This window comes from Lactuca sativa, chromosome 1 (genome assembly GCF_002870075.4).
Source record: "Lactuca sativa cultivar Salinas chromosome 1, Lsat_Salinas_v11, whole genome shotgun sequence".
NCBI lineage: Eukaryota > Viridiplantae > Streptophyta > Magnoliopsida > Asterales > Asteraceae > Lactuca > Lactuca sativa.
In genome coordinates, this window is record NC_056623.2 from 27,014,381 (window position 1) to 27,028,125 (window position 13,745).

General features: G+C 36.8%; 1 protein-coding gene across 1 annotated transcript; it reads left to right on the forward strand.

The window, feature by feature from the left end:
• The first annotated feature begins 1,973 nt into the window (after positions 1 to 1,973).
• Positions 1,974 to 4,247, forward strand: LOC111876309 (subtilisin-like protease SBT3). Its single transcript, XM_023872856.3, has one exon. It carries the CDS (start codon positions 1,990 to 1,992, stop codon positions 4,237 to 4,239), a length of 2,250 nt encoding a protein of 749 aa, XP_023728624.3. The 5' UTR covers positions 1,974 to 1,989; the 3' UTR covers positions 4,240 to 4,247.
• The last annotated feature ends 9,498 nt before the right edge of the window (positions 4,248 to 13,745 follow it).

Here is a 13,745-nt window from a genome sequence, read left to right on the forward strand (position 1 = left end):
CCTCCTTAATTTCTCAAGAGTATCAATGATAGCGACCGGAGCCTTGTACAAGGAAAATTAGAAAAGTAGGAGACTTCCCAACACCGACCTAACTAAAGTTAACCACCCACCGAAGGATAACGTCTTAGTTTTCCAATTCAAAAGCTTTTTATGCACGATCGATGATAGGTTACCAATTCTTTATGAGAGACATATTGGCCCCAACCAGGACTCCAAGATACTTGAATGGAAAAGAAGCCGCCTCACAACCGAGAACTCTAGCACAATTGGCAATATCATTATCCGAAACTCGAATACCAAAAACCTTGGACTTATGGAGATTGACATTAAAACCTGAAGAGGCATGGAAACACCTCAGAATTCTCGTCAAGTTAATGAAGTTGGAGCTGGACCATTTTCCGATAAACATAGCGTCGTCGGCGTAAAACAAATGTGATAAAGACGGACCACCATTTGGAACGTCAACCCCATGCAAAAGATAATTATCACAAGCGGAACGCATGGCCACATTTAAATCTCCATAATATTTCTTTGCCGTTCAAAATAAAATAAAAATTAAGATTTCATGAGGTTTATTTGAATCATGCAATTATAATCAAAGGTTATTAATTAATCCTCCCTAATAAATAAAGAACTTTTTGCCACTTGTCTATTTCTTATGCATTTGAAACATTTAATTTTATGGTTAATTCTTATAAATTAATTTACATTTGTCATTTTGTGGTAATTTTTAATTTTCTTAATTAACTATCTAATTTTTAGGTTATAAAAAATAATTAATGTGTTATTAATTTGTTTTCTTATATTTTTAAATTTTAATATATTTCCTTCAATATATATAATTCAAAATTGACATGTTTCTTTTGAAGTTCATTGTCATTTTAGACAAAATGGTATATATAAAAAAATAATCAAACTTTGTTGTTTTTTATTTACAAACTAAAAAAAATGTTATATGACCAAAATATAATTACTCATCTTTAGTTTGTTTTTTTTAATATAAATTGAATTATTATTTATTCATCATTTTGTTTGTATATATATTTTAAAATTTTATTGAAAAAAATAATTAATATTTACACTTTGGTATTTAATATTTTCTTAAAAAAATATATTTAAAGTTTATATATATATATATATATATATATATATATATATATATATATATATATATATATATATATATATATATATATATATATATATATATATATATATATATATATATATATATATAATCAACCCGTGTAGTGCACGAATTGATTATTTACTATTTATGTTCGAACAAGGAATTTCTTGAAAATTTAATATTTATGTTCGAACAATTATAATCTAAGGTTATTAATTAATGGTGCCATATTAGCAGTGATCTTCGTGAAATTTTGGTGATAAAGAATAAAAGGACAGTATACATCTCCTTGAAAGTATGAAAATCAACTTTGAGTATAGCTACGACAGGATCACTCTAACCATGTCTCCTGTTTAGTGTTCATATACATGTAACAGAAACCAAGAAATTCCAGACATGATCTGAAGAATAATCAATTTCGAACACATATATGCATAGCATCACATGATCAGAAGACCAATTCAAAGAATCGGGGCAGATCGAGCTTCGGTTTCTCAGAAAGTTTATAGACAAGAAAGCGATGACAAAACCAATGTGCAAATTACTCATCGGTTGACAATTAAGACAGCATCTCAAATGTTGCTCGATAGGTCAAACGAGACAGTACTTTTATATAGTTACAACAAATGAAGTACATCTTCCAAGCAAGTTTGCGATAATGCCGATCACTAAGTGTTTAGATTTATACTTGTTTTATATTTGATGCACATAGAAATATACGTCAAGAATAGAATTGGTCAGAATACTTTCATCTAGTTTACAGACCTTATATATATCACACTCTTTAGCTTAATGATCATCATCATCCAAAGATACACTTAATTAATTACTCGGCCATGGAAAGGTCTTTTTTCTCTTCAATGTTGTTGGTTCAGCTACTGATGCTGCTACCAGCCTTCATTGTTGCATCCACACAGCCTCAAATGTCTCAAACTTATATCATCCACATGGACCATTCCTCAAAACCTGACCACTTCTCAGACCACGAGTCATGGCATCAACACACTGTAAACTCCGTTTCATTGACTTGTCGTGAAGATAAAGAGCCATTTCTCTACTCTTATACACATGTCATGCATGGGTTCAGTGCTAAGCTCACCCCTTGTCAACTAACAGAGGTCGAGAAGTCTCCTGCTCATGTTGCCACTTACAAAGAGTCATTCGGCAAGCTGTTCACCACCCATTCGCCGGAGTTTCTTGGACTGAAACGCAGTTCCGGCATATGGCCAACCGCTTCATACGGGAAAGACGTGATTATAGGAGTAATCGACACCGGAATTTGGCCGGAAAGTGAGAGCTTTAGCGATAAAGGGATGTCTAAAGTACCGGCAAGATGGAAAGGGAAGTGCGAGAATGGCACAGCTTTCATCCCGTCGCTTTGCAACAAGAAACTCATCGGAGCTCGATCTTTTAGCAAAGGGCTCCAGGCAGCAGGTATTAATATCTCCACTGAGTACGACTTTGACTCAGCTAGAGACTTCATGGGTCATGGGACCCACACATCATCCACAGCTGCAGGTAGCTATGTCTTCGGTGCGAGTCACTTCGGTTATGCAAAAGGAGCAGCGAGAGGCATAGCACCAAGCGCACATGTCGCCATGTACAAAGTCCTCTGGTCATCTGACACATTCGCATCCGCAGCTACTGACATTCTAGCTGGCATGGATCAAGCAATTTCCGATGGGGTCGATATAATGTCAATATCTCTAGGGTTAGGTCAAACACCCTACTACGAGGATGTAATTGCCATTGCATCACTTTCAGCCATAGAGAAAGGGATAGTTGTAGTTTGTGCAGCTGGAAACGAAGGACCAAGTTCAAGTTCAATATACAACGGTGCACCATGGATCATGACCGTAGGTGCAGGGACCATTGACCGGAGTTACCTAGCCACATTGGAGCTCGGAAATGGGTTGAAATTCGAAGGGACGTCTTACTTTCCACAACGCGTTTCTATAACCAATACACTATTGTACTTTGGACGCGATGATCCGAAGAAATCCGGATGTGTATCTCTGAGTAGAACCGAAGTCATGGAAAAAGTAGTAGTGTGTGACACCACCAACCTGACGGATCTTTATGGGCAAATGGAAGTAGTAAGCAACGCAGGTGCATACGGTGCAATTTTCTTGACAGAATCATTGTTTCTTGATCCGGAGGACTATTCCATTCCAGGCATATTGTTGCCTACTCGATACGGAAACGAAATAATGGAATACGCATGGAGAAACACATCGATTGTGAAAAGTATGCAATTTGTGTCAACGAAAACAGGCTCCGGACCAGCACCCGAAGTTGCATATTTCTCTTCCAGAGGACCTGATCCTATCAGCCCACACATTCTAAAGCCTGATATTCTTGCTCCTGGAGTAGATGTGCTTGCAGCAGTGAGACCAGATGTGCCTTTCATGGACGCTGGAGGCTATGACTTGCTAACAGATTATGCTCTTTACTCTGGTACATCAATGGCAGCTCCACACGTGGCTGGAGTTGCAGCGTTGGTGAAAGCTGTTCATCGTGACTGGAGTCCAGCAGCTATCCGGTCAGCTATAATGACAACTGCAACCAAAGGAGACAATAAACTAGGAACTATTCATGACCAATGGAACGGACTCACGGCTACACCATTAGGGTTTGGGGCAGGCCACGTTAACCCTAACGGAGCCATGGACCCTGGACTTATCTATGATTTGGATACACAAGATTATATTCAGTTTTTATGTGATCTTGGATACAATGAAACACAAATGGGTGCTGTTATAAGAAGAAGTCGATGGGGTTGCCATATTAACCATACAGATCTTAACTACCCTTCGTTTATCGCCAGTTTCAACCAAACCACTTCTCTATCAGAAAAGCAGTTCACCAGGACCTTAACAAATGTTGGAGTTCCTGGATCCACCTACTGGGCTTCTCTAGAGATTCCTTCTGGAATGATAGTCAGCGTGGAGCCTAATACCATCAAATTTGCTAGCAAATATCAGAAGCAGAAGTTTGTACTGAGCATAAAAGTGGACAAAAACGCTCCAAAAGTTAACTATGGTTATCTCAAATGGATCGATGACAATAACCACACGGTGTCTAGCCCTATCGTTGTCACCAGTTATTGATATAAGTTATCGTTAACCTTCTGCAGCTTGTGATGATCTCTGATATTCTGATACTAATAACACAGACGCCATTGTAATGTTTCTTAAAGCATAAAGACATATACAACCATGCATTGAATCATGAAGGCGTACATGAATCAATACTTGGTTTGTACGATTTTTTGTATGAATAATTTGATATCCATTCACTTGCTGCTTTTTTCGAAAGAACCGAATGTTTTACAATCAAATAGATTCACATGATTATAAATCTAAGAAAAATCAATCAACAAGATCAATCAAACAACACGAAAAATTTGATAAACTGAACTTTGATCTACATCATCGACAACCTCTGTTTTTTTATTTCTTCTTTTATCACTCATAGAAGATAACATGTGAAATAAAGACAAATTATCCACAATATAGACTTCATTTAGAGCATCTATAACGGGGAGTTTAATGGAAGAGTTGAATGAGGTGTTATGCCTTCTTGTCATTCAATGGATACAACTCTATTGTGAAATGTCACCTTGTCATTCAATGAATTTGGAATTCAATGGCCATTGAACTCTTCAATGGAAAAAAAAAGCCTTTAAAACTTTAAATAAATATTTTTTAATATGTTCCATTGAACTTTTAGAGTTTAATGCATTGTGGGATAAAAATAAATAGAATTATACGGAATAATGAATGATGATGTGACATTCCATTGAACTCTAGACCACTCATTTGGTACCTTTTTATTATACTTCTTATTTTTATAGGTTACATATAAACAAAAACTAAATATAATAAAACTTCAGCATAATGTCATGCAAGTTAATTTATTTTCACCAACCATATATGCTTCCCACAAGTTAAACTTGCCAATTGTTAGTATATATATATATATATATATATATATATATATATATATATATATATATATATATATATATATATGGTATGGTATGGTTCACTTGAGATTAAAAAAAAAGTAAGGATCTTGAGATTCAACTTCAGTCACATATTTCTCATTTGTCGTTGCAACGCTCCAGCGTACTGGCAGCAACATGGTTTGCCTAATCATAAATGATTATACATATATGTCTGTTCACAAACTGAATAATCATAAATGATTATGACAGTTAGTGGCAAAAGAGGTGGTGGTGACAGAGGTGGCAGTGGTATAAATGACGGAGGTGACAGTGATGGGGTCAGCTGGTGTCAGAGGTAGTGATAGTGGTGGTGTCGGTGGCGATTGGGGTGGTGGGGATGGTGGCGGATGAGAAAGGAACGGGCGACGCTATATAATCATTTATGATTATAATAGGCATATCGTGCCAGTACATCGGAGGGTTAGAGCGGCAAATGTGAAATATATGGTTGAAATTTGATTCTCAAGATCTCTTTTTTTAATTTTAATCTCAATGAAACCTCTCTCTCTCTCTATATATATATATACACACACACACACACACACACACACATATATATATATATATATATATATATATATATATATATATATATATATATATATATATATATATATATATATATATATATATATATAGCTTAGTTTGGTTCACCAATGTAACTTAATGAATTCAATACAATGAAATATGTAAAAAAAATATTTCATCTTTACTTTCATTTCTTCAAAAGCAAACTTGGTATCAGAGCTCCTTTAAGTGATCATCACTTTGTTCTTCATATCATTCTCCATTCCATTCTTACTCTGTTTTTCATATCTTTCTCAATTTGATTAAAGTGGCTTCACATTCATCTCAGTTAATTCAAAAATTATGTTTAAAACTCCTCAACTGCTCTTTATCTCTAATCATGCTATTGGTTTCAAAACAATTTGATGGATCAAATTTTGATTCGTCGAAGAAAGCTATCACGATAACTTTGTCTACTAAGAAAAAAGTGGGGTTCGTGAATGTAGAAGTGATCAAAACTTCTTCTCATCACAAAACCTTTGATCTAAGGCAAAGATGTAATTATATGGGCATGTCATGGATTCTTCCTCAACACAAGAAATTTGGCAAGATCCAGATTATAAATTTGGTCAATCCAATGGTGCGAAGCTTTATCAACTTCATAAAGAATCTTAGATCTGTCTCAAGGATACAATGATCTTGGAACTTATTTCACCAAATTAAAGAAGAATTTGGATGAGTTAAATGCCCTCTCAACCATTCCTAATTGTATATGTAAAGCAGATGCAAGAGATTTAACAAAATCAGAAGCTTGTAAAATTTCTAATAGGATTCAATGCAAATTACAATTTTTTTTTTCAGAAGCAATATACTCATAATGAAGCCACTTCCAATAGCTTCTCAATCCTATGCACTTCTAATGCAAGATGAAAAACTACGAGATGTACATTTTCCTTCCAATTTCATATTTGAATCAACTTGATTAAATGTTTCTATAAATGTTAACTCTGGATCTAATGGAAACAACTTCAAAGAGAATTATGAAAATAGAAAGCATCTTTCGTGTATATTTTGCAAGAAGTCTGGTCACATTGCTAATAAGTGTTATAGATTAGTTGGATTCCCAAAGGATTTCAAGTTCACCAAAACCAGAAATGCAACTACTAATGTTTCTAATGCTTCTTGTTTTTAAATCAATAACGACGATGAACCAGAGGAATATGTCCCTTTAACATCTCATCAAAACAATTCTCACTCGATGCATGATCTCACAAATGATCGATATCTTCAACTTTGTTCCATATTAAACAAACTCAATGAAAGTAGTGGAAGTGAAAATCATCAATAAAAGGCTTTTGTAAACAAGTTATTTGTCAATTTTTCTGGTAATGCATTCCTATCTCAACAACAATTAAATTATCCTAATAATTGTCATTGTCTTGAGACATCTTATATGTAACATCCGAATCGTGAGGTATATTTTATTTATTTTGGATGTTTGGAGTTGCCACGACGTGGCAAGGAACTTTTGGATGCTGACTTCATTTAATTCGCCACGACATGATAATTTATGGGTCACGGCGTGGCTGCCACATAGTGGTTTAAACCCTAATTTTATGGGTTTTCACCATATTTAAAGGAATTAGGAGGGTAGGTTTTTTCCATCTTTAGCCTCCATCATCCTCCTAAGCCCTGAAGAAACCCTAATCCTTTTTCTTCATTGTTAAAGCTCAATTTGGTGCTTTTGGAAAACATATTAGAAAGAAGAAAGAAGAAGTGAGACAAGATCCAGCAAGCAAGTTTCCATTCCCTATCTTAGCACACTTCGGGACCTTTATAAGTGTCCAAGACTCCACCTTTATGTTGTTAGGTTGCTAGATCTTTAGTTTTATCAATCTCTAGGATATTTGGAGTGGTTGATGGTTTGGATCGGAAGTATGGTTGGATTTTGAGCCATGCATGGGATATTTTGTCATAATCCTTATTTTGACCTAATATGAGTTTAAAACCTGCATTGGACATGCATGGCTATAAATCACCAACTTTTAGGTTTGCTTTGGTTTTGGAAACTCTTCTGGAGTTGATAGACTGAGAACTTTTGAGATTAAGTGCTTAATGGTTAAGTCCATGTCATGTTTTGCCTTTATTGGACCTAGGGTTTGAGATTTTTATTTCTTGGAGCGTATAAAGGGATAAAGTTCCATTTAGAAAATAGAAAGGACTAGATCTAAGCTTTAGAGCTCTCAGGATCAAAGGAAACATATTAATCCGTTAAGCTGTTAAGAACCTAGTGCCCACGACGTGGCATTGGGTTGCCACGACATGACGACTGGGGATCATCGTCTGTTTTGTCGTTTGTGGACCATGACGTGGTCATGGATGACCACAACGTGGCAGTCAACTGAAGTCAAGTTTTTCCGTTGAGTTTTTGACTTGAGTTAGGTTTTGGTCAAACTCCTAGTTTAGGAATGTGGGCTAAGGGTTTACTTTATGTGACTATATAGGTGGTGTATAGAATTTGTATTTTTGGCAGTGAGAGCAATAGCAGTAGATTATCGTCTGATAGGTGAGTCTTCTCAATTTACTTGTGGGTCGAAGGACCCAATGTCGGCCCATTAGATTGTGCTATGCAGAATGATAGTTGTCTTTGTGATACTTGTATGGAAGATCGTGGGGGTAGTCCGTGACATTTGTATGAAAGACCATGAAGTAACCCATAACGCTTATGTGTAAGTCCTTGGGTAACATAGGCACTGCAAGGGAAGACCTTGGGGGAAACCCTTGGAAATAGTATGAAAGACCATGAGGATTGCCCATGGTACTTATATGCAAGACCATGGGGGTAGCCCATGGTAATGCTTGTATGGTATGTGGTATTTTGGGGAACTCACTAAGATTTATGCTTATGCTTTTTTGGTTTAACTTTCTCAGGTACTTCCAGTTCGAAAGGGAAGGGCCTGGAGTGATCGCCTAACACCCCCTTATGATTTCTGCATCGATGATAATTTTACTTTGATGTTTTTGATACATTTGTATTATGATGGTTTTGAGACACGTGATGTATAGTTTTGATGATTTTAAAAATGAAATAATTTATCACTATTTTTAGGATGTTACAAGTGGTATTAGAGTCTTGGTTTGAGGGATTCAGGCATAATCATGGGTGTGTCTGAACTCAAAATGAGGAATTGATAATCTTTTGAAAATAAAATAAGTTTTCTAAATTTTTTTTTTCAAAAAAGGGTTGTGATTCGTGCAATCAATCGAGCTCAAGTAAGTGAATCCCAAAATACCCATACATGAATATGATGATTAGTATGTTGTTATGTGAATTACATGGTAGAGTATGGCTAAGGATACCTTCAAGATTGCATGCTAGATTTGTCTAATTTTTTTGATGCTTTATAGCCAAGGGGATTTTAGATGCTATGTATTACTTGGGATTTGTATCGGCTCAGTTAATTGCTAAGTGTATGCTTTGAAAATTATATATGGTTAGGTGATGGGTTTTATGCATAAGAACAATCCTATGTGCTCATACAAACCCTAATGTTTGGATCTAGGTTTATTTATTATACATGCTTTGAATCCAAGACTTTCAACCCCAGATCTATCATATATAATTCGAAAATAACATCATAAGAACAGATCTAAGTGTTTACCTCTTTCAAATAACTTGGAATCCTTGTAGTCTTCTTGATCTTGAGCTTAGAGTCACAATTGTAACTCTTCTAATGGTTCACAAACCCCACAAGCAAGAAGGAAATATGAGAGAGGGTGAGAGATGCTAATTTCGGCCCTAGGGTTCTCTTGGAATCAAGTGTAGCCGATTTTCATAACCTAGGGGTCATATTTATACTGCAGGTTGCTAGGGTTTCAATCTAAACCTTAATGGACAGCTTAGCCACCAAGCAGCCCAAGGAACCTTCTGGAATAAGGCCTTGGACGAAAATATGATGGATCCCCATCATAATTTCGTTCCCCCTTTAGCCCGTTAGGTTTCCCAGTCCAAAACTCAAGTATCACACATTTGACAGTTTATGCCCCTTTATTTAATTAATCTCTTTTAGTCATCAAATTAATTCCTAATTAATTTATGACCAATACTAATTGAATAAATATGATTTATCCTTTAATATATTATTCTTATAATATATTAATAAACCATAATATTCTCTCTCTCTCCTTATAATTACCTTGTCACGTTGCTTTGGTGAAGGCAACCCAAAAGGACCATGCACAACCGGGTCAAGTACATACCAAATATAGTTACGCGCTTAGACATTAATCTTACAGTCTCCCACTTGGATAAGTCTAGTAACTATATCTCACATATGAATTCAGGATCCGATTAGCAATCGTAGCTCTTATACTTCGTTATCAACTCTGATCAGCAAATTGTCATTCAGATAAGGGATTGTATAATCCTCTATTCTAGATATCATGCTGACAATGCTTATCGTCCAGCATTTGTTCCTCGATTTCTGACTTGTTTGACATAGAATTTAGTTGAACACATCAACTTCATTCTGACCGGGCCTCGCACATAAGTCAAACCAAATCATCAAGTGGCCAAGATATCTCCTTTATTCTCATAGAATAAAAGGAACATATTAACTTTGACTCATATACATCTATTATTTACTAATTAAATCATGCACAACAATGTGTTTTTTAACATCAAGTTACTAATGCGTTTACACATTATCAATGCATAACCAACTAGCAAACAACAATCATATCTCTAAGTTTTAAGACTATATGATATTATCGCTTTGCAATCACTCAAGGTAAAACAACCATGAAGTGATACCAGCAAACACGAGTTTATTCCAATGCTCAAATCATATTCATAAGCACTCATGAACTTTGCAACATACCTTTGCTATGTCTAAAACCTTTTAGACAATCTACAAACAATTCATGACAATCTTCATTCACATCTACTTCCAAAATATGAATGAATGTGGACTGTTCGAATAATCCTACCATTCAGGAAGTCAAAACATGCAAAAGTGAAACAATAGATAAATAACCAACACAAGATAGTAGCTTTACTCATAAGTTACACAACTTTATTTATTCATCAAATGTCAAGTACAAATTATCTATTACATGTTTCCTATCTAATCCAAACTTATATCATCCTTCAGCCCAATGCTCCTAGTGTGTTGCAAGTGTTTGACCCTACTCAGTCCCTTCGTAAGGGGATCTGTTGGGTTTTCTTCTAATGATACTCTCTTCACAACGAGGAGTCCCTCTTCTACCTGATGTCTGATAAAGTTGTAGTTTCTGTCGATATGTCGAGATCTACCATGATGTCTTGGTTCCTTGGTTAAGGCAACCGCTCCTTCATTATCACAGAAAATTTTCCATCAACTCCTTTATGGATGGCATAACTCCAAGGTCTCCAATGAAGTTCTTCAACCATATAGCCTCCTTTGATGCTTTGCTTGCCGCAATGTACTCTGATTCGCACGTACGTTGAATCAACTACGGTTTCCTGCTTGGAACTTTTCCAAGTCACTGCTCCTCCGTTTAGGGTAAAGATCCAGCCCGACTGCGATCGGTAATTATCCTGATTCGTCTGAAAACTAGCGTCACTGTACCCTCTTACCCTTAAGTCATCACTCCCACCGAGGACTAGAAACCATTCCTTGGTCCTTCGTAGGTACTTAAGAATATTCTTAACTGCAATCCAATGAGCTCTACCAGGGTTCCCTTGATATCTGCTGACCATGCTCAAAGCGAAGGCCACATCAGGGCGAGTACAAGTCATAGCGTACATGATAGAGCCTACTGCGGAAACGTAAGGTACTCGGCTCATATCAGCTATCTCTGCCTCTGTACTCAGGATTTGAGTCTTACTCAGCTTGGTATTGCTTTGGATTGGCAACTCCCTTTTCTTGGAATTTTCCATAATAAAACGCTTTAGTACCTTATCCAAGTATGTATCCTGACTGAGTTGTATCAATCTCTTTTCCCTGTTTCTTACTATCCTTATTCCCAGAATATAAGCAGCCTCTCCGAGGTCCTTCATAGCGAAAAATTTCCCAAGCCAGGATTTGACCTCCCGCAATGTTGGGACGTCGATTCCTATGAGCAGTATGTCATTGACATACAATACGAGGAAGCTCACTATACTCCCACTGGCTTTGACATATACACAAGATTCATCTTCACTTCGCAGAAAACCAAACTCTTTAACTTTCTCGACAAAACAAAGATTCCATCTGCGAGACGCTTGTTTCAATCCATAAATGGATTTCTCAAGCTTGCATACTCTATTTGGATGTTTCGCATCGACAAAACCCACTGGCTGATTCATGTAAGCATCCTCAGCCAACTTTCCATTAAGGAAAGCGGTTTTCACGTCCATCTGCCATATTTTATAACCATGAAATGCCGCTATTGCGAGCATTACCCTAGTAGATTTTATCTTCGCAACTGGTGAGAAGGTCCCATCATAGTCAACGGAGTTTGAGTAAAGCCTTTCGCAACCAATCGCGCTTTATAAGTATGCACTTTCACATCCATGTCCGTCTTCTTCTTGAAGATCCACTTGCACCCGACTGTCTTACGACCCGGTACATTATCAACCAAATTCCAAACTTGGTTGTTGTACATTGACTAAATCTCGTTGTCCATCGCCTCTTTCCATTTAGCAGACTCTGGGCATGCCATGGCTTCCTTGTAGCTGCTAGGTTCGTCCAAATTCATTAGTGTTTCATCACTAATAAACGTATCCCCTTCTTTAGTAATATCAAAACCATAAAACTGGGGCTGAACACTAACCCTACTAGTATGTCTAAGAGGTAAGGACTCATCAACGGGCTCAACAGGAGTTTCCTCCTTGGGTTGAGTGCCAGTGCTAGAGGTTCCTTCATCGCTTTGCTCTTGAATCTCTTCAAGTTCAATTTGCCTCCCACTGTCTTCTTGGCTTATCAATTCCCTTTCTCGGAAAACTCCTCTTCTAGCAACAAAGACAACATTGTCACTCGGTCTATAGAAAAGATAGCCAAAAGACTTATGTGGGTAGCCGATGAAATAACACTTCTCACTACGAGGTTCAAGCTTGTCGTGAGTCTCTCGTCTTACGAAAGCCTCGCAACCCCAAACCTTAATATGTGCCAACGAGGGAGCTTTCCTTGTCCACATGTCGTGAGGAGTCTTGGCAACCTTCTTGGTGGTAACGAAGTCCGACTCATCATAGAATGAACCATGTCCAACAAGGTCCGATTACGTCTCTCAGCCACACCATTCAATTGTGGCATTCTCGGAGGCGTCAATTGCGAAACAATTCCGCATTCTTTTAGATAGTCGTGAAACTCAAGACTTAGGTACTCTCCTCCTCGGTCTGACCGAAGCCTCATGATTTTCCTGCCCAACTGATTCTCCACTTTATTCTTAAACTCTTTGAACTTTTCAAAGGTTTCTGACTTTTGCTTGATTAAGTAGATATATCCATATCTGCTATAATCATCTGTAAAATTCACGTAGAAGCGGCAAGCATCCCTTGTGGTAGATCTAAAGGGCCCACACACATCGGTGTGTATGAGATCCAATAGACCCTCACCCCTTTCATAAGTGCCAATAAAGGGTGACTTGGTAATTTTCCCAAGTAAACAAGATTCACACATTTCATCGTCCCTAAGGTCGAATGACTCCAACACTCCATCCTTTTGGAGTTGGGCTATGCGTTTCTTGTTGACATGGCCAAGGCGACAATGCCACAAGCATGCTTTGTCTAGGATAGTAGACAAACCAATATTCAAAACATCATTTCCTAAATTATCAACAACTACCACAGATCATAAATCCCATTACAAGGTAATGCATTGAAATAAAAGACACCATTAAAATAAACATTAATAGAACCATTGCTATTATCAAAATAATATCTGAAACCTTGTCTAAACAATCCATGAAATGAAATCATGTTTTTTGCCATATCTGGCGAATATCACTAATTACTTAAATATATCCCTAACCCATTACTCAACACTAAAGAATAAACTCCGACTTTGGTCATAGGCGACAATCTTCTGTTTCCCATAATTAGGTTCACCTTTCCATGTTCCACTTCCCTACTTCTTTTTA